This window comes from Cervus elaphus, chromosome 11 (assembly GCF_910594005.1).
Source record: "Cervus elaphus chromosome 11, mCerEla1.1, whole genome shotgun sequence".
Taxonomy (NCBI): Eukaryota; Metazoa; Chordata; class Mammalia; order Artiodactyla; family Cervidae; genus Cervus; species Cervus elaphus.
This window is the reverse complement of record NC_057825.1, coordinates 67,696,600-67,719,124: the sequence shown is the minus strand read 5'-3', so window position 1 is coordinate 67,719,124 and position 22,525 is coordinate 67,696,600. Positions and strand designations below refer to the sequence as shown.

The 22,525-nt window shown below is 37.8% G+C and overlaps 1 protein-coding gene across 1 annotated transcript in view; it reads right to left on the bottom strand.

Moving 5' to 3' along the window:
- The window catches only part of PSME4 (proteasome activator subunit 4), a 92,169-nt gene that overhangs the window by 2,214 nt on the left and 67,430 nt on the right, over window positions 1-22,525 (bottom strand). Inside the window, exons 30-44 of the mRNA XM_043918016.1 lie at window positions 22,319-22,372; window positions 22,057-22,186; window positions 21,384-21,465; window positions 19,956-20,109; window positions 18,850-18,919; window positions 18,190-18,315; window positions 17,505-17,657; window positions 15,364-15,468; window positions 14,688-14,779; window positions 13,708-13,839; window positions 12,949-13,157; window positions 11,712-11,797; window positions 5,707-5,835; window positions 4,496-4,651; window positions 2,873-3,035 (exon numbers count right to left, since the gene is read on the bottom strand). Coding sequence (XP_043773951.1) covers window positions 2,873-3,035; window positions 4,496-4,651; window positions 5,707-5,835; window positions 11,712-11,797; window positions 12,949-13,157; window positions 13,708-13,839; window positions 14,688-14,779; window positions 15,364-15,468; window positions 17,505-17,657; window positions 18,190-18,315; window positions 18,850-18,919; window positions 19,956-20,109; window positions 21,384-21,465; window positions 22,057-22,186; window positions 22,319-22,372 — 1,841 coding nt within the window. The remainder of the gene's footprint in view (window positions 1-2,872; window positions 3,036-4,495; window positions 4,652-5,706; window positions 5,836-11,711; window positions 11,798-12,948; window positions 13,158-13,707; window positions 13,840-14,687; window positions 14,780-15,363; window positions 15,469-17,504; window positions 17,658-18,189; window positions 18,316-18,849; window positions 18,920-19,955; window positions 20,110-21,383; window positions 21,466-22,056; window positions 22,187-22,318; window positions 22,373-22,525) is intronic.

Sequence of the window (22,525 nt, the reverse complement as noted above, 5' to 3'; positions counted from 1 at the left end):
GTTTCCAGTGTGTGAATTTCTGCCTTTAAATGACTCTGTATGCACACGTACCAAAAACATGCTGTTAAGCCTAAACTACAACATCCTGCATCCTATATTTTATAGGCTCTCTATTCTTTCTTTTTAGTGATACAAGTTAAAGCGCTTTCAAATTCTCAGTACAGACCTAAGAATACTTTGGTACTTAATTATTAAAAACAAAGTGGTCAACTTAAAAAAAAACTAGAATTTATTGTATGCTGGTATTTTATTTGGACAGATGAGCCTGGTGGACTACAGTCTATGGGGTCACTAAGAGTCAGACACAACTGACCGACTAACACTTTCACTGTTATTTTATTGGAAATTTCTACTAGGTAACTATACGACATAATTAAAACCCTGCTAGACAAAGAGAACAGACTTTTATTTTTGGGGAGAGGGGAGAAGATTAGAATTTGGAATTAGCAAAGAGAAACTATTGGACATAGGATAGATAAACAACAGGGTCCCCCTGTACAGTGCAGGGAACTATATTCAATATCCAATGACAAAACATAATGAAAAAGAATATGAAGAAAATATATATATATAACTGAGTGATGGAATTCCAGTTGAGCTATTTCAAATCCTAAAAGAGGATGCTGTGAAAGTACTGCACTCAATATGCCAGGAAATTTGGAAAACTCAGCAGTGGCCACAGGACTGGAAAAAGTCCATTTTCATTACAATCCTAAAGAAAGGCAATGCCAAAGAATGCTCAAACTACCACATAATTGCACTCATCTTACATGCTAGTAAAGTAATGCTCGAAATTCTCCAAGCCAGGCTTCAGCAATACATGAACCATGAACTTCCAGATGTTCAAGCTGGTTTTAGAAAAGGCAGAGGAACCAGAGATCAAATTGCCAATACCTGCTGGATCATCAAAAAAGCAAGAGAGTTCCAGGAAACCATCTATTTCTGCTTTACTGACTATGCCAAAGCCTTTGACTGCTTTGGCAGTCAATTTTTTTGCGTGGATCACAATAAACTGTGGAAAATTCTTAAAGAGATGGGAATACCAGACCACCTGACCCACCTCTTGAGAAACCTGTATGCAGGTCAGGAAGCAACAGTTAGAACTGGACATGGAACAACAGACTGGTTCCAAATAGGAAAAGGAGTACGTCAAGGCTGTATATTGTCACCCTGCTTATTTAACTTATATGCAGAGTACATCATGAGAAATGCCGGGCTGGATGAAGCATAAGCTGGAATCAAGATTGCCAGGAGAAATATCAATAACCTAAGATATGCAGATGACACCACCCTTATGGCAGAAAGGAAAGAACTAAAGAGCCTCTTGATGAAAGTGAAAGAGGAGAGTGAAAAAGTTAGATTAAAGCTCAACATTTCAGAAAGTGAAGATCATGGCATCCGGTCCCATCACTTCATGGCAAACAGATGGAGAAACAGTGGAAACAGTGGCTGACTTTATTTTTTTGGGCTCCAAAATCACTGCAGGTGGTGACTTCAGCCATGAAATTAAAAGACGCTTACTCCTTGGAAGGAAAGTTATGACCAACCTAGACAGCATTTTAAAAAGCAGAGACATTACTTTGCCAATAAAGGTCCGTCTCGTCAAGGCTATGGTTTTTCCAGTAGTCATGTAATGTGAGACCTGGACTATAAAGAAAGCTGAGGGCTGAAGAATTGATGCTTTTGAACTGTGGTGTTGGAGAAGACTCTTGAGAGTCCCTTGGACTGCAAGGAGATCCAACCAGTCCATCCGAAAGGAAATCAGTCCTGAGAGTTCATTGGAAGGACTGATGTTGAAGCTGAAACTCCAATACTTTGGCCACCTGATGCAAAGAGCTGACTCATCTGAAAAGACCCTGATGCTGGAAAAGACTGAAGGCAGGAGGAAAAGGGAACAACAGAGGATGAGATGGTTGGATGGCATCACTGACTCAATGGATATGAGTTTGACTGGACTCCAGGAGCTGGTGATGGACAGGGAGGCCTGGTGTGCTACAGTCCATGGGGTCGCAAAGAGTCGGACACGACTGAGTGACTGAACTGAACTGAGTTACTTTGCTGTATGGAAGAAATTAACACAACATCCTAAATTAACTGTACTTCAATAACACAGATAAGATGCTTTTTGGCTATGACATTTAAATTTCTCTTTAAACATGACACAGTCATCTGATCTCACTGTGCTGTTTACCTTGATGCTTAATTAGAGTACAAGCTCCTATAGAATGAGTCTTCTCACCCTCTCACCAAATGCCGAGTGAAGTAATGATATTCCCCTCTCCAAATGAAAGCAAGAATTGTTTTGTCTACTTAGTTTCTTCTCTCAGTGTGTGTGTGGTATGTGTGCTAAGTTGCTTCCATCATGCCCAACTCTTTGAGACCTTATGGACTATAGCCCCCCAGGCTCCTCTGTCCATGGGACTCTTCAGACAAGAATAATGGAATGGGTTGCCATGCCCTCCTCCAGGGATCTTCCTGACCCAGGAATTGAACCCGGGTCTCTTATGTCTCCTTCACTGGCAGATGGGTTCTTTACCACTAGCACCACACGTAAGTTGTAAATTCTAAAAACAAGTATTTTAGAGCCTCAAAAATAACTAATTCTGGATACCTCTCTTTATAAAGCGATTTCAGGTGAGTGGGTACAGACTTGATTTACTCTGATAGCTGTATGCAGCAGTGTACACGTTCCTTGGTACCTCTCTCAATTTTATCTTTATATCCCAGGTCTTGCCTTCTGTATATGCAAAGTTTCTCAAAAGCAACTATTCCTGGTACCTAGCATAGTCCTACACACATACACGCATTCAATAAATATTTGTTGAGCAAGCCTGGTTAATTCCCAAAGGGTGTCTTCTCCCAGTATTGTTACCTGCAGAAGGAATCGTATCTCCTACAAAACCAGGGTCACGCTTCCTTTTCTTCGGTAGTTTTGTTTTGCAAAGTTGCTCAAAATGAATCTGCATAGGACTGTCCATGGTAAGGAAGTTACACTGTAACAGACCACTTAAGGTGGTGGCAGCCATTTCTCTCACCTGTAGAGATAATCACTTCCATTAGACTTGAGATCCTAAGCCTGGGGAGGTGGAGAGGGTGGTATGGGAACTGGGGTGGGGGCTTTCCCTGATATTTGTATTCAAACGGTGTAAATGCACTTTTGCAGTTTCTTAATGGAGAATCCATCAGGCTCTTAAAGGGTCCTGGCCTCAAAACAGATGAGTCTATAGAAATACTAATAGTTTATTTCAAATTGAAATGGGAACTTAAGTTTTCGGAAGACAAAAAAAAGCTGTAAAAAGTTATACTCATCACAATAGTTTCTCCTAAACAGTCATAAGGAAAGGCAGTAATAATTTGAAAAAATGCTTTGCCACTTATTCCTTCAAAATATTTTTTCTTAAATTTTTCAGTGTGACAGTTTGGGGGTACTTAACATATTCTTTGCTATTTTCATTATATCATTCAAATAAAAAATTTTTTATTACTTCATACTTGGTTGCATACAGTAACAGCTAAGTTTAAGTCTACTACATGGAATAAAATACAAAAATAATCTATAAAAGTGTTCTAAAACAAGATCCAGAAACCAGTCCAGTTTGCTATAATATCTAAAGGTAGGAAACACTGTCCTTGGAGATTTCCACCTTTCCATTTCTATTCTTTAATGGAAAAAAAAAAAAACCCTCTAAAAAAATTTACAGAGAGCTGCAAATATTTTAACTGGAGTTTGTCAGAATCACGGCTAGGGTGTGAGTACTTGGTAACTAGACACATCTGCTCCAAAGGACACAAGAAAGCTGGAATGCAAAATGCATAGGTTTCCAGTCCCAGTTTCCTATAGATACAAACGTATTTTCAGTGCTCTCAAATAAAATATATATAATCACTGGGAGTGCTCCACTACATGGAAAACCCATAAAGTCCACAAAATAAACAAAAATTTCACAAAATTTTCAATTACATTTTTTTAACCTAAGGCCAATTTAAAAAGTTATATCTTATTCCATAATTATCACATCATGCTTTTCTTGCATTAGGCTGATGTGAACTAACATGGTCTTTTTGTACAAATATTAATGTTTCCTTAGCAAAAGCTGACTTCAATTTCTCTATCAAGGAAAATAAACAGGGATAACAATCTCATCTTAAATCTACTAGATAACAGCACCTATGTGTAGATTTTCATTCTCTTGAAACTGCTCTCATACACATTCCTATTAGCCCTTTAAAAATCAGTAAAATAAGTAGTGTTATCATTTGCAATTTCATAGATAAGAAGACTTTGCTTCATAAATGTTATCTGCCCAACTGCAAAGAGAAGCCAGAACAAGAATGTGTCCAGTGTTTGTTTACATCTGGGGTATCAAAAGTAATTACACAGGGTTATGTTAAAATTAGTTACTTTACATATTAGTGTGTAAATACTCCTTTAGAGGCGCCAAAATGCTTTCTTTAAATTTATTAAAATTTCAGTTTACTACAACTTAAATTTTACCTCTAGCTGTTCATCCTCCAAAAGACTTATAACCAGCCACCTGATGTCTTTAACTGCATCTTCATTGTTTAGGAAAATAAAGAGGTTATAAAATACCATGGTCTGGAGGTAGGTCAGTACTGTGTATCTAGCATGCCAAGAACTGCTTCTTGCTGTCTGTGAATGAGAAATTAGTAGAAATGACAAGAACATGAGATGACAGTGGCATTATACACAAATAATAGAAATTTCCAATGTAACTCTACTTTTACAAGTACAGCCAGAGCAAGCTTATCTTATATTTCTTTCTAAAGAAAATGGCATGCAAGCTGTTTCAGGTAAAGTTACGAATTCTGAATGTATGAATGAGAGTAAAAGGAAAGGAACACATGATTAAAAGTCAATTTTAGAAGAGTTATTTATAATTAATGACTTAACTCCTCCAAGGGTTGCATGTTATTGTATTTGACTTTTGATAGTAGTAGGTAGGGTAGTTAAAGCAAACAAATGGAAAACTACTATAGTCTACTGCATAAAAAATACCATTTGAGGCTGTTAAAAAATATCTTTCAGACAAAGTGTCCATTTTGTATATTATATAACACACATATAACTGGATAAAGCTGAGCACAGAGTACACCAAAAATGCAGCTATGGGACATCCATGTAGTCCCATAGTTAAGACTCTGAGTGGTCCAGTAGTTAAGACTCTGAGCTTCTACTGCCGGGGGTGTGGGTTTGATCCCTGGCTAGGGAACTAAGATCCCACAGATCCCACATGCCATTCAGTGTGGCCAAAAAAATAAAAATAATAAATAAATAAATAAATAAAAATTAAAATGCAGCCAGAAAATAGACACTCACTTAGGTCTTTTTACCACAGATCAGAAAATAGAAGTGAATAAAATAAAGGAGAAATGGTAAAAGAGAATGCTCACCCCCACCCCCATAAACACTCTGTATCCAAGGTGTTCCAAGAATTAGCTCTTTATGTATACAGAAAACATGGGGGTTGAGTGACCTGCTCAAAGTCACAGAAGTTGGTGGCAAAGCCATGTATAGATTCTAAATCTGTTTCTTTGGCCGGCATATGTCTTCTCTCATGCTAAAAGAAGATTCACAATGAATGCAAATATCAGGTATTGTCTGTATCACAGCCGACTTTGTGAAATTCTTAGAATGGTAAACCAAAATTCTAACCAAAGATATAAGTTTCTGATAGACACTCTTACTTGATTTAGCACCTGAAGTACCAAAGGCACTTGATGAGGGTACAGCAACCCCTGAGACATTAGTGATAAACATAACTTTGCATCTCTTTTCAGTTCATCATAGCTATTGTCATTTTCCACTGGGGCAATCTAGAGAACAACAACAACAAAACAAAATAAAGACATAAATTGAAAAACAGCCAGTAAGTACAAAGGCATCCTTACATGAAAGAAATCACATTTTTAACAACCTCTACAGAAAAAATAAACATGTATAAAACTAGAGAACAGTTTAATGAATTTCCATTAATCAACCAATTCTTCAACAATGACAAATTCATGGCTAATCCTTTTATTTTTTGCCCCCCTGTTGTTCCCCCTCCCTCAATTATTTGAAACAAATACCAAACATGTTTCATCCATAAATGTTTCATTTTTATCATTGAAAGATAAAGACTCTTATTTAAAAAACATGTCATGACATCATACATAAAAACTCATCACAGCAAAATATATTCAGTAGTGCTCAAATTTCTCCAAGTATTTCATATATGTTATCACAATTACTTTGGGGGAATCTGGTTCAACATAATAACCACACAACACTGCATTTGGAAAGTCTCTTAATATTTAAGAAGAATCTTTAAGTTTCCCCCACCCATTTTCAAAATTCCTTTCTTTTAAAACAAGGGGGATGGGGTAGGTCCTTTGTTTTTACAGTCTCCCCTATTATGACCTCCCTTTCCTGACTACATTTCTTTGTGGCATCCACTGGCTCTAGTTTGTCCTCTAAAGTAGCCATTAGATCTAGAGGTCTGATTTTACTCACGTCTGACTGGGCACAATGTAAGTATTAATAGTACTGTGTATTTCCTTCACTTACATCCCATTTTCTCTTTTTGCGATGAACTATTATAAAAACATAAGTTTCCAAAATAGTGACACTCATTCCTTCTTCGTTGTTGCCCAGAATGCTTTATGGGCTTCTCTGGTGACTAGCGGTAAAGAATTCACCTGCTGATGCAGGAGACATGTGTTCAATCCCTGGATCAGGAAGATCCCCTGGAGAAGGAAACGGCTACCCACTCCAAGATTCTTGCCTGGGAAATTCCACGGTCAGAGGAGCCTGGCGGGCTACAGTCCATGGGGTTGCAAAAGAGTTGGACACGACTTAGCAACTAAACAACAGTGGAATGTTTTATACAAAAACCTCTTCCTAAAAAAAAAATTAAAAAAAAAAAAAACCTCTTCCTTACTCAGAATGATTTCCCTAACCTCCAGATGTGAAAAATGAAACAATTTTTTAAAGTATCATTAAGAACCAATGAATTTCAACAAATTTGGCGGTTTTAATCCACTGTGGTTACTCTTCTTTCTAGTGCTCAAACTGGCTCCAAGTCTTTTAACACAATTATAGCATCCTTGGTTTCTGGTATGACAAGATGACCTAGGTTTATTCTGTACATTTCTCGGTTCAAACCATATTTTTCAAAGAGAAAGAGATCATGTATTAGCACACTTTTTCTTCTGAGTACCTGAATCTTGAAGAGAAAGATGCAAGGACACAGCACCCTGAAGAGACTATTAGACGCTGTTACCCAGGTCTTCAGAGCTGCTGTGGTTCCTACTCCATTCTTAAGCTGTTACTTCCATTCTATGAACTATGTAGATACTGCTGAGTAATTGAGCTAATTTACTACTTTTGTTGGCACAGTCACTTAGTTTCTAATGCTTACAACCAAAATACAAAATAAGAATACAATGGTATAAAAAAAGGATGATCCTAATCTTTCTTTTGCCTTGTTATCATACAAATTTATTATTTTTAGTGTATCACAAATAAGACTCAACTGCTATTAAACTGTGCTAACCTGTAGAAAGTGCTGCTCCTTTAGATGGAAAGATGTCCCCTCTCTCACCGTGACCATTGATATTTGAGCTCTTGATTATTCCAAGTTAATGTTCGGTTAAAGACTTTTAACAGAGATAACGTAAGTACGCATTTTACACGGTGCGCTCTAGGTCACAGGCATTATCTTATTTCCACCTTGTGAGGGATACTGCTATTATTCCACACTTACATAGAAGAAGATAACCTTAGATGCTCAGTAGGTTGTCTAAGATCACCAAAAAAAAGCACCTGTCACAGAAAGGATTTTAAACTAGATCTCTATTCAAAGCCTGTGCTCTGTTAGTTATTCTTGGTTAAAAACCCTCTTCTCTCATTCCGAAACAAAATGGAGAATCTTAAAGTAGAATACACAAATAACTGAAACTTGTATTTCCAAGGGTTATTTTGGGGAAGGGGGATATAAAACTGCTTGTCATGGGACAGGAAAAATAATAGTTCATTTAGAATCAAATAAATACCTCAAATATGTCCAAAACAAAACTACTGATCTCATCTCCACTATTTCTGTGCTCCTCCTACAATTCAGTCAACTGTATAGTCCTCTTTACCTTTACTCTGTACATTACACCTGTCTACACCATAATTCTGTTCATCCGTGCTGTGATAACCGCATAACCCAGACCCCTTTTACCACGAAGACCTAAAGGAGGTTCTCAACCTCAATATTTGTATACTGAGGTCAACCCCTGTTAGGCCCGTTACTGGCAAACTATGCAGTACAGCATTCTAATAATTTACAATTTTCATAAATTTCAAGTGGATTCAAACCATCCTATCAACCCCATTCTCATATACTATCTGCTTTCTGACTTCTTTTCTGAGCGAAGAAAGGAGGTGGAACTCCAGCTAGTCTAACATTCATTGCATATTACCCACTAATGAAACTATGAGCTCATGTTCCACACCCACTGTGAAAGGTGGCAGTGGAAAAAACTCTTAAGCACCACTGCCCTAAAGACAAACCAAATCTACACCAAGGACTCGCAAGTAACAAAGGCATATATATACATACACTAACAGCCACCGTCCACTTTTATATACAGAAGATCCCAAAGGTATTCTGGGTATCAGGCCCTACAGAGCACTTTAAAAAGAATCATAGTAGTGAATCCTTTGAAAATTACCAGGAGAGTTATCTTTTGCAATTTCCTGAAGACAAAATACACCCTGGCAGATCAGAAGTTCAGCATGCCATTTGCTTACAAATAGTAACAAGGGCCCTGCCTCTTAAACAGCAACAACTGGATTGACCAATAACTGTCATGCAGTGACAGTTGTACTCAGTTGTACTGAGCCTTCCCAATCTGAAATAAGACTACACTTAACCACAACCAACCACAGCATCACTATCAACTCTAATTCTGGAAACTACTACATTAATCTTAGTTTACCAGCTTCATTCACTGATTGGATGAATGATTAAAACCACCTCAGGTTGTATCTTGCAGCAAATAAAACTTCAATATGATCAATGGAGACAAGTTACTTTCTGCAAGTGTTTGTCAGAACCAATGATATACAGTGCCATTTAACATTATAAAATAAGTACAATATGCGTGCATGCTACGTCACTTCAGTCATGTCTGACTCTCTGCGACCCCCACGGACTGTAGCCCACCAAGCTCCTCTGTCCACGGAATTCTCCAGGCAAGAGTACTGAAGTGGGTTGCATTCCTTTCTCCAGGGAATCTTCCTGACCCAGGGATTGAACCCGGGTCTCCCACATTGCAGGCCGGTTCTTTACCATCTGAGTCAACAGGGAAGCCCAAATACAATACACTGAACATTTTGATTTTTGGATTTATTACATATTAAATCAAAAAGTCAGAAACAGTTATATTCAAAAAATGCCACTGTGACTTTTTTTTAAGCGACCAGTATTTTCCTAAACTATTACTTGAAAATTGGCTCTCAGTGAAACAATATTCTGTCTTTAGAATATCAGATTGGCTAGTTGTCTGTGATTGTGGTTTCAGTCTGTCTGCCCTTTGAGGCCCTGTGTGTGTGGGGCAGAGACATGTGGGGCCACCCAAGACGGATGGGTCATGGTGGAGAGGTCTGACAGAATGTGGTCCACTGGAGAAGGGAATGGCAAACCACTTCAGTATTCTTACCTTGAGAGCCCCATGAAAAGTATGAAAAGGGAAAAAGACAAGACACTGAAAGATGAACTCCTCAGGTCTGTAGGTGCCCAATATGCTAATGGAGATCAGTGGAGGAAAAACTCCAGAAAGAATGAAGGTATAGAGGCAAAGCAAAAACAACACCCAGTTGCGGATGGGACTGGTGATAGAAGCAAGATTCGATGCTGTAAAGAGCACTATTGCATAGGAACCTGGAACGTTAGGTCCATGAATCAAGGCAAATTGGAAATGGTCAAACAGGAGATGGCAAGAGTGAACATCGACATTCTAGGATTCAGTGAACTAAGATGGACTGGAATGGGTAAATTTAACTCAAATGACCATTATATCTACTACTGTGGGCAGGAATCCCTTAGAAGAAATGGAGTACCATCATGGTCAACAAAAGAGTCCGAAATGCAGTACTTAGATGCAATCACAAAAATGACAGAATGATCTCTGTTCATTTCCAAGGCAAACCATTCAATATCACAGTGATCCAAGTCTATGTCCCAACCAATACTGCTGAAGAAGCTGAAGTTGAACAGTTCTATGAAGACCTATAAGACCTTCTAGAACTAACACCCAAAAAAGATGTGCTTTCCATTAGAGGGGACTAGAATACAAAAGTAGGAAGTCAAGAAACATCTGGAGTAACAGGCTAATATGGCCTTGGAGTACAGAATGAAGCAGGGCAAAGGCTAATAGAGTTCTGCCAAGAGAACGCACTGGTCATAGCAAACAGCCTCTTCAAACAACACAAGAGAAGACTCTACACATGGACATCACCAGACGGTCAAAACCGAAATCAGATTGATTATATTCTTTGCAGACAAAGATGGAGAAGCTCTATACATCAGCAAAAACAAGACTGGGAGCTGACTGTGGCTCAGATCATGAACTCCTTATTGCCAAATTCAGACTTAAACTGAAGAAATAGGAAAAGGAGTACGTCAAGGTATTGTCATCCTGCTTATTTAACTTATATGCAGAGTACATCATGACACATGCTGGGCTGGATGAAGCACAAGCTGGAATCAAGACTGCTGGGAGAAATATCAATAACATCAGATATGCAGTTGATACCACCCTTATGGTAGAAAGTGAAGGAGAACTAAAGAGCCTCTTGATGAAAGTGAAAGAGGAGAGTGAAAAAGTTAGATTAAAGCTCAACATTCAGAAAACTAAGATCATGGCATCTGGTCCCATCACTTCATGGCAAAATGATGGGGAAACAGTGGCTGACTTTATTTTTTGGGCTCCAAAATCACTGCAGATGGTGACTGCAGCCATGAAATTAAAGGACACTTACTCCTTAGAAGGAAAGTTATGACCAACCTAGACAGCATATTAAAAAGCAGAGACATTACTTTGTCAACAAAGGTCCATCTAGCCAAGGCTATGGTTTTTCCAGTAGTCATGTATGGATGTGAAAGTTGGATTATAAAGAAAGCTGAGTGCTGAAGAATTGATGCTTTTGAACTGTAATGTTGGAGAAGACTCTTGAGAGTCTCTTGGACTGCAAAGAGATCCAACCAGTCCATCCTAAATGAGATCAGTCCTGGGTGTTCTTTGGAAGGACTGATGTTGAAGCAGAAACTCCAATACTTTGGCCACCTGATGCGAGGAGCTCACTCACTGGAAAAGACCCTGATACTGGGAAAGATTGAGGGCAGGAGGAGAAAGGGATGACAGAGGATGAGATGGTTAGATGGCTTCACCAACTCAATGGACATGGGTTTGGGAGGACTCCAGGAATTGGTGATGGACAGGAAGGCCTGGAGTGCTGCGGTTCATGGGGTCGCAAAGATTCGGACACAATTGAGCAACTGAACTGAACTGATCACCTAATGACTTCCCTGTAATGATTTAATGATTTTTTTTAGAGATGTACATAAATCATACAGCCTGAAAACGTAATCAATCATCTGATAATAATTCCTTTTGAAGGTCAAAAGGGGATACAGCTTTAAATTCAGACATAAACTTACCTTAAAGAACAAAGGCAGAAGTTGAAGTTGTTCTGCGACTGCTGTAGAGAATGATCTTCCTGCACTTGCCATCAGCCATTTCAAAACTTATGGAAATAAAAACAAAGAGTCAGTCTTCACTACTGAGTTAGAGACTACATAAGGTAGAATAATTCTATGATACTAGTGCTAGACAACCACTCTGAGAGCTCTTCAATGTAAAGAAGGAGATCATCTGTGTTACTTCACTGATTTGATCAGCAGTGTGACAGGATCCTTAACAAAAGTTATCAACCAATCCAGGGAACTGAAACTACTTTCAAAAGAATCAATCAGCTAACTATTGATGGTCTACAAACAACCACACGAAGTACAAATTAAAACCAGCCTTCAAACATCCTAACAAAGCAAAAATGATAATGAAATTAGTTGTTTACACTCATAGTAAAGAACTACAACTCAAAAACAACAAAACCACCTAATACAAAACTGTGCAAAGAACCTGACATTTCTCCAAAGAAGAAACAAAAATGGAAATGAAAAGAAACAAAAATGAAAAATGAGGGAAATGCAAATCAAAACAAGATACCTTCTTCACACCTACTAGGAGAGCTATTGTCATAAAAATATAAAACAAGTGTTGGCCAAAATATGGAAAAGTTGAAATCTTTCTGCACTGCTAGTTGGAATATAAAATGGTGAGGCCACTGTGGAAAAATACCTTGGCGGCTCCTCAAAAAATTAAACATAGAATCACCCTATGGTATAGCAATTCTGCTTTCAATAGCCAAAAGACCTGAAAGCAGAGACTCAAATGTAACTTTATATTAACATTCATAGAAATACTATTCACAATAGCCAAAAGGCATAAACAACCTAAGTGTCTATGAATAGATAAACACGGAAAACATTACACAAAGTGAAAAAAGTCAGACATAGAAGGACAAATATTTTATAATTTTATACCCAGAATAGGCATATTATAGAGACAGAAAGTAGAATGAAGGTTGTCAGAGGCTGAGGGAGGGGAGAATGAGGAGCTATTGTTTAATGGGTACAGAGTTTCAGTTTTGCAAGATGAAAAGAGTACAAAGATGGGTGAAAGTGATGGCTGTACAATAATGTAAAGTATTTGATGCCACTCAACTGTAAATTTTATATTATGTACATTTTACCATAATAATTAAAAAAAAGAGAAAAAAGTCAATAGGATAATATCTGTTTTTAAAGGGAGCTTCTACTAATTTGAGCCACTCACTAGTTTTTAAGAGTTTAATGCCCTGGGTTCGTTCATCTTCTTCACCAATTCCATTTTCTTCCATAACATGGTTCTGAATTTCTTCATCTACATCCATGAGGGGTTTCAACTTCTCTAGAATTCGAGCAGTAAACTCAGGGACACGAGGTGATGCTGTTGGTGCAGTGTTTGGCAAAGAAACATCTATCATGAATATATAGGTCAGCACACTGTAAAATAAAATACATATGGTAAGACTAGATCCCACATTACAGATAAAATTAAGGTTCAAAAGTGTGACCCAACCAAAGTAAATCTGCCCAGGACATTTCCTGGAGAGGGGCTTGCGCCTGTGCCTACAACTCTGAGGTATCAAAAACTGCAGTGTGGCAACCACTCCCCACTTGCTTGTGAGCACAATACCATCCTATTTTACATTCAGAAAGTGTAAGTGAGCTGCTCAGTCAAGTCAGACTCTTTGGGACCCCATGGACTGTAGCCCGCAGGCTCCTCTGTCCAATGGAATTCTCCAAGCAAGAATACTGAAGTGGATTGCCATTCCTTCTCCAGGGGATCTTTCCAACCCAGGAATCGAACTGTGGTCTCCTTCCATTCAGAGCCTATCTCATCTAAGGTCCCACAGCACAATATAAAACAAAATCTGAAGAAAAGTACATCACAAAACTCAACAGTAACATAAACAGTATGTATTATTAGACACCAAAATTTAATAAAAAGAACTCAAGAGGTATACCATACCACAGGGAAAATAATACCCACCTCCCTATTCTTTCCCTGACATTTTTGTAAACCTGGGTGAGTTTAGGCTCCAAGTACTTCAGTAGTCTATGCAATAACTCAGGCACTCTCCACTCTTGCTGGGCAAGGCCGCCTTGGAGGACATAGAGTCGACTAAAAATCAAAACAAATGAGAGCTGGGTTAGTGCTCCTCTCGACCTTTACCTGTCCCCCGCTCCCCAACTCTGTGGCATGTGGGATTTTAGTTCCCCAGCCAGGGGTCAAACCCATGCCCCTTCAGTGGAAGGGCAGGGTCTTAACACTGGAACATAAGGGAAGTTCTGCCTTTACATGTTGACAGTCTGTATTCTACCTAAAATTGTTTCATTGTCAAGCTGACAGTTTACAACAACATCTTTAGGAAGATTTTATTATTTTTTTCTACATCATTTTCTCTGTATCCCATTTCATCTCTACTACTATACAGCCAAAAGAAATGATGACTTTAGAATACTCATTGAGTTAATCACTAAGCATTAGAAGTTTCCTTACTAATTAATATTAATAATAAATTATTTTTCTTATTAACAGGATTATCTAGATTTCCTTCTCTTGTTCAGTAATTTGTTTTACAGCTCCTTATGCCCAAGTATATTTTTCCTTAAAAGGATTACTATCTTCTTTCCTAATAGGAAAGAGTAAAAAATTAGATCATGTGATAAGGAAGTTAGTAATATCATAATGGTACAAAAGAGCAGTCCTGATAAGAAAAGATGTTAACAGTAGAGTAGGCTGGACCTACTTTATGTTTGAACTGCTCAGGTTGCCTTCATCTCTCCTACTTGTTCTCAAGTAAGAAATAATTCTACTTAGCATCATAGGTTGTATGTAAATGGACTATGGTCATCTCCCAGAAGAACGGGGTTACGATATGTAGCCATTAGAGGTGTAGAACTTCACTTCCATTCTACATCAAGAACAAAGATGTTATCTTTTGTTAACCTCCTCAGCTTCTTATTTACCATGCATCTACAAAGGATCCTCCTTCACCACTCAGTGGTGATTCCAACAGCAGTTCAAAAAGCCAATGAAGTTTCCGGGGATCTCTGCTTTCCTGTGTTGAAAACATAAAGTAGCAATTAAATTCTGCAAATTAATTGCTATATAATTAACTGCAAATTAACTGCCACATAATTTTGCAAATAAATCAGACATCCTTACTTTAGAAATATAAACAAACCTAAGTCTCGAGGAAAAAAATCAAATTAAAACTTACGGGTGAGTCAAATCCAAACGTAGCTGACGTCAAGAAAAGCAACAGTGAGAAAACTGTCAGCTAATCAGACTGTTTTAAATCAAAGTGTAACTGCTCTGCACGTTTAGGTGATACCTATAACCCCGTATCACCAGCTTCTACTATATATATATATAAGTGACATTTCTAGGTATATGATTTGGCTAGTCATTTAATTTAAAAATGCAATTACCATGGCAGAAAAGGTATAATTATCACTTAAGAGTTATCACTCTAGGCTTGTTTAAAAGGCTAAACAGAACCATCTCTCCAGTTATGTAAGAGGACAAAATTTCAGGATCAAGAGATATGAGATAAAATGTGTAAAAACACATTTTGAGATAGGGTATGAAAGAGTTTGAATAAATCATTAGTGAGACACAAAAATGAAGAGGAAAACTTACACAGGATGTTGCTATACAAGTTCCCCAGTCGTTGTAAGTTTCTACTGTAATGTTGGACAATGCTGTTCGAAGCAGAGGACAAAGAAGTTCCCAAAGCTTCTCCACCTGCTCAAATAAAATATAAAAGTTAATGATACTCAGAACATGTTCCTTCAACTATCTGTTCCTGCAAACCCACACATACAAATATACAAACTGATCTTTCCTTTATTTCTTAAAAGACCCAAAGAATCGAAGAAGGTATCATGATACATGAAAACATGGCCAGGTAATACGGCAATTTCCTCCCCCCTACTCCCACCCGCCTCGCAAAAAAAAAAACAAACCAGAGGAGACAACTTATATGGTTCCTTACAAAATCTCTCCTACTATTGAGAAGTTCTCTATTCAAATGTCTGAATAACACAGTACATTGAGCTGAAACAAAACCTTAACCATCTCTGTATTTCCCATGCTTATGGTCACAGGATTGATTCCTAATACAGGAACCAATGACATTTCAATACAATTTAGTATTACCTGAAAGTATTATCTTTATATTCCAAGTTTTGAGTTACTATAAACAGCATTTAAAAATGTGTTCCAGTTACACAGGCAGTGAATATATGGGTCTGAACACTGAACTGCTTCTCATAGTTTAGTGAGAGCACAAATCTCCTTGACAAAATGCAGATTCTGATTCATTAGATCAAGATGGGTCTTGAGATCCTACTTTTCTAATGAACTCCCAAGTGATGCCCAAGGTACAGGTCCATGGACCCTACTTTAGTCAAAAGGACTTATGTTAAGACAAATGGGAAGAGATGGTTTGGGATAAAATTTCCAGTTTAGCATTAGACACTGAAAAAAAAAGAAAAACAAGCTATATTCTAAACAAGTAAAAAGGAAAGGGGCTGTATTCTGGGATTGAGGTAACTCAAAAATGACAGAGAAAGGATGACAAGGCTACGTATTAACATGTTTACATAAAACTGTTTCATTATATGCAAACAGGAAAATGGCAATATTACAAACTAACATTCTTTTATTTAATACATGATTTGAATATGTATAAAATAATATATTAATATATTAAAAAGTGTTCATAAACCTCCTACATGTAATTAAGTATGAATGTTTTCAGGCATTCTGGACATTTTGCCAGGTTATTTTCAGTCTAGTGCATTTTGCCAAGAAAGAAACTAAACTTGAGGTGGATATGTAAAACTTAATCTTAAAATTCAAAACAGGGATACTCAAAACAAGGCTGTCAGATTCAAAACTATCTACAAGACCAAATGAGTAAAGTAGCACAGAGGCTAAGAGAAAAAATTTAAGGAGAAGCTGGAGAGTGCCTCATGAAGGGAGAAGCTCATGCACAGACCCGTGCAGCAACATGGGACCAGGATTCCAGGAGCTTCCTACTTTTCAAGAAAAACTAAAGTTCTTTTTGCATGACATACCTGGAGGGAAGATAATTCAAATTTTAAAAGATATTCAATGCCACCTACAGAACACGACTTTGTGACCTATACTCTAAAGCAATAAAGAGTCAAAAGTGAAAGTTGCTCAGTCGTGTCTGACTCTTTGTGACCACTTGGACTATACAGTCCATGGAATTCTCCAGGCCAGAATACTGCAGTGAGTAGCCGTTCCCTTCTCCAGGGGATCTTCCCAACCCAGTGATCGAACCCAGGTCTCCCACATTGCAGGCAGATTCCTTACTAACTGAGCTATCAGGGAAGAAAAGCAATATGGAGTCAAACATTTCATCTTTTAGGTGCTAATATCATTTTTTTGTTTTTAAAGACCCGTGTCTCCTCGGTGCAGCAGTGAAAATGTTTTGATAAACACATAATCTGCTGTCCATTTTGGAGCGCACGGGCACCACAGGCTGACCTCATGGAGATGAGCTAAGCACACAGGACCACTGGCCGCCCCACTGCTGTTCCCATCACCACTCCCGTCAGACACCCGTCCGACCACCTGCTGCCTCGGTCCCTCTGGAAGACTGCTGGCCCCAAGGTGGCACTTGGACAGGGGCAGAGGGGCAGAGGAGGGTGAGGGGACTGATCCAGGTGTTAATACCCAATGCGTTGGGAACTGCTACACAAATGGACAATGCAGCTTTAAGAAGAAGTGTGCTCTACAAATTACATCACCTTTTCAAATGTCCAATGCTTAGAGCCTCTGATTAAGCCAGCTATAATTTCTGCAACACATCGCTGGGTGCTCTCATGTGAATCTGCAACCAAACGTTCTAAATGGGGCTTCAGAACTGGCAGGAAGGCATCATCAAAATTTCTGAATATACCCTATGCAAATAAAGAAAAAGTTGTTCAGTACTCAAATGACTACATCTCCATTATAACATGCTCATTTTTGTTTACTATATTACTACTGTGCTTAAAATAATCCATGTTCTCACCTTAGAACTTAACTGCTTTAACAATGTCTATAAATTATGGTAAAACCACTTGTCATTTGCCACATCACATTAAAATATAATCAATGAAATAAAACTTAATAATTATATTTCTGATCTTACAAATATCACACACACCTCAAGAAAAATCCAACAAACATGAAATGCACACAGTCTTGTAGGTTTTGGTGTTTTACCTCTACTGCTAATTATAAATACTAGAGATAAACACTAAAAAGCCTGGTTTTTTAAGTCCTAATCCTTAAGCCAAGATGAATATGAAAGGCATTACTTCCAAAGTAATTCTAATAAAGATAATAGATGACTAAACTCAAACTTTGATCAAATACTTTCAAACTCACAAACCTACAAACTGATAATCACTAAGCTTCATGAAAAGGGTATATAAATAACACAGTTACCTTAAAGAGGCAAAAACGACGAGGATTAAATTTATCTTTTCCTTTTCTGTCTTCTAAAGATAGAAAGGTAATTAACTGTTCGACAAATTTAGGATCAGAAAAATGATCAAATATAATCTGTTCTGCCTATAAAATTGAAAAAAAAAAAGAGAACATTCAGGGATTAAAATTTATTCAAAATTATTTCCATATTTATAAACTACCATAAGTTAAAAGTAAACTTTGTTCAGAATTAGGAAACAGAAGCTACAGCATAAATGTACTGAGGAAGACATAAACTTAAAATTCTTCAAAATGATAAAGAAGTTCTATGAAGACTGAGGTTCCAACCTAAATCTACAAATAACTATTTACTAATTATCCACTGTTTATATGCAATAAAAAACTAAAAGTCAGTATCTAAGTGACTGCTAATTAGGCAGTTTAACTTGAGAGTGACTTAGAGACATAAGCCTTGTGTCAGCTGGTTCTGAGAGAAGGGCGGAGGGTTGGGGCAGGGGGAGAAAGGGAGTGTACATTTTCCAGTACTTACTGTACTACACTGCAGGACACAAACTGCAGGGAGCAAAACATGAACCAAGTTCTAATAAATCAATAGCCAAAAGCAAGATATATGTGAACCAGGTTAAGTGTTCACAAATGGTGAAATTAGATGCTTACCTCTGTCAAATCCTCCCTGCTTCTGCCAAGCTTAGGCTGCTCTTCTACACCAGCATAAACAACCATATTCCTACACAGTAAGAGTTTGTATTGGTAACACACATAGATAGAAAACAACATTAGAGCTTCATGGATAAAAAGCATGAGATGTCCACCGTCAGACGAATGGATAAGAAAGTTGTGGTACATATACACAATGGAATATTACTCAGCCATTAAAAAGAATACATTTGAATCAGTTCCAATGAGGTGGATGAAACTGGAGCCTATTATACAGAGTGAAGTAAGTCAGAAAGAAAAACACCAGTACAGTATACTAACGCATATACATGGAATTTAGAAAGATGGTAACAATGACCCTATATGCAAGACAGCAAAAGAGACACAGATGTATTGAACAGTCTTTTGGACTCTGTGGGAGAAAGCGAGGGTGGGATGATTTGAGAGAATAGCATTGAAACATGTGTATTTTCATATGTGAAACAGATCACCAGTTCAGGTTCAATGCATGAGACAGGGTGCTCAGGGCTGGTGCACTGGGATGACCTTGAGGGATGGGATGGGGAGGGAGGTGGGAGGGGGGTTCAGGATGGGGAACAGATGTACACCCATGGCTGATTCATGTCAATGTATGGCAAAAACCACTACAACACTGTAAAGTAATTAGCCTCCAATTAAAATAAATTAATTGAAAAAAATACAAAAAAAACCCCATCAGGTTGCGCATCCTAATGACATAGATTACTAGGGTAAATAAGAGATAAAGAAGTGTTTCTTGGGGCTGGTTTAGACAGGTGTAGTATTTTTTCAATAGGCAGGAATATAATTCAGAGCAACTATTAACAGACTCCTTAGAAGTGTAACGGTCGGACTAAGGAAGGCTAAGGGTTTCAGAAGAAAGACAAGAAAATAGGAGGACGAGGCACAGCACTGAGCGCAAGAACAAAGAAAAGAAGAGGGGTGAAAAAGCTAGAGAGCGTGCATCTGTGGTGAGAGCGCACCTATGCTTCACTGCCTCAGAACGTCCGGAGAAATCCAGAGGACAAAACAAGTGCTATTGAAGATGAGCTGTTCAGTAATAACGTGCTTGGCAAGCTGCAACTTACTGTGGCCAGGTGTAGTATCCCCAGTGAGTTTTTTCCACAAAGCAACTTGACTCCCATTCTTTTTTAGTTCTTGGTATGCTTTTGCTATCATAATGCAACCAGTGATTATCAGGCCTATCACCAGCAACAATCTGGGTGGGTTTAGGATATCCACCTAAGGAAAAGACAATTACATTTGATGAACTTCAAAATATCTATGCAATAATTATTCTCAACAGCCAATCCATAGTGCTAGTGTGACTTTATCATCAAAACAAGACTCTGTGAAAATTCACTCAAGCAAAAAACCACATACATAAGAAGTATTTCAAATCAGAAGAGGAAAAATGGGCTTATCATCTACTAAATGGTGCTATAGTTATCTTAGGGGGAAAAAAAAATTAAGTTTGATCCATACTTCATTTCTTTTACCAAAATTAAAAAAATTAATTTTGTTAGGTTTGATTAATTCAATTAGGCTTGAATTAATTACAAAGCTCAAAGAATTCCTATGTATTCTTCAACCAGATGCCTTCAATTTTTACATTTTACCATGTGTACACTTTGACATTCTCTCTCTCTGTTCCAAAATAAAGATGTTGGTGCATAGCTAAACTCCCCTCCTAAAATGGGGTAGGAAGAAAAACTGAAGGCAGCTGTCAGAATATCTCAGGAGTTACCAGAGATTAAAAAAAAAAAATTTATAGTCAAATGATAAATTTGGTTAGGATTTGGCATGCTCACTGCCTGGGTTCGATAACTGGTCGCAGAACTAAGATCCCAGAACTAAGCATAAGGTACAGCCCCCCAAAAATATTTCTCCTTCTAAAATCAAATTAACTTTGCCCCTAAATATATATTGATGAATTAACGGTAAAGATATTTAAGTCTTAGAAACACAGTTTGGGAAACAACTAGTCTAACCGCTAAACTGGTGAGATAAATAAAAAGTAGATAACATTTATCCAGAGTGTGTAAAAGGTACACATTTTACATATTATAAAGACATAAAGAGCCATCTGTTTTTATAAATATTGTTATCACTAGTTTTTACTAGGTCAATTGTTTTCCCTTTATAATATTATTTCATACTTAGAATTAAAATCTTCCTAGGGGCTATCCCTGGTGTCCAGTGGCTAAGACTCTGTACTCCCAATGGATGGAATCTGGGTTCGATCCCTGGTTGGGGAACTAGATCCTACATATCACAACTGAGAGTTTGCAGGCTGCAACTGAACATCTAGCATGCTAAAACAAAGAACTTGCGTGCTACAACTAAGCTCTGACACAGCCAAACAAATATCTTTTTTTAAGTAAAAAAGAAAAAAAATCTCCTATACTTCTATACTTGGTACAGAAAAATATTTGGATCAAGAACTGTAATTTATATATTTCAAAGAAGCTTTCCAAGTCTGACTGAGAAGCACGATTCATCTTGGTAATACTTACTGATTTCATAGGGACTGACGGTCAGTTTTTTGTGGGTTCTTTTTAGCTGCTTAAGAATACCAGCAACAGCTGAGATTGCCATCTAGAAAAGAAGCAGGTAAGGTACATTTTACATCTCTCAAAGGGTTGCTACCTTTTCTCTCAAAAGCAGAGAAATACCTCACCCACTGACATATGACGGCAGTCACATGAGTGCTAACTGATTTGGGCTGAGTCGTTTGCAGTTCTTACTGTTGAACCCTCACCCATGCGAGGCTCTGCCTAAACAACCTGTATCCTTTCTTTGTTAAACCAATTCCTGCTCATTCTTCCTATCTCAGCCTAGATATTTCTTCCTAGGGATCTTTTCCCAATGTGCCAGGCCAGGTCACCTGCCTCAGATAGTTTTCAAGTAAAACCAAAAATCTGTATCCCTCAGACACCTTTTCCTTCCTGTAACATGTTATAATATACCTGTGGTTAATTTTTCAAAGTCAGGCTTTCCAATAACCTATAAACATGCTTCCTGCTATATCCCCAGTGTTTAAATTCACAGCACCTGAGAACACCTCTTCATGTATTTGTTGGATGAATTATTACCATCTCTGACCCAAGAGAGGTAGACTTCAAATTAATATACTTCAACATGTAAAAATTCTCAAACACAAGATTATAGCTAAAATAAAGTATCTACCTTTCGAACTACAATTGCATCATGGTTGAGATTCTCAACAAAAAAACGTATGGCACGAAGAGGCAACACTCTGTCATCTCTCAAGAGCAGAGACAAAAGCCCAATGCCTATATGCTCAAATTTCCAGGGCCTGAAAAGGGGAGAGTGGGAAAAAAATCAGAAAACACACTGACAGTCATTCATGGTCTTCAGGGTAGAAATCCCCTATAACATTGAAGATAAAAGCATTGGGAATTAAAAAAATACTTTTTTTTGCACTTACAAATTTCTCTGCTCCACACCATCTAGCAAAGTGTTAACCAAATTTTCATAGTTCCTTAAAAAAAAAAAAAAGAAATTCAGGTGAGCTACTATTTTAATACAATGCTAAGATGAGTATCAAAAATGTAATATAAATTCAAATTCCTGCCAAATTCACCGTCCTCATTACCAGACTATAAAGGGTCTGATGAAAAAACAAGCCAGAGTG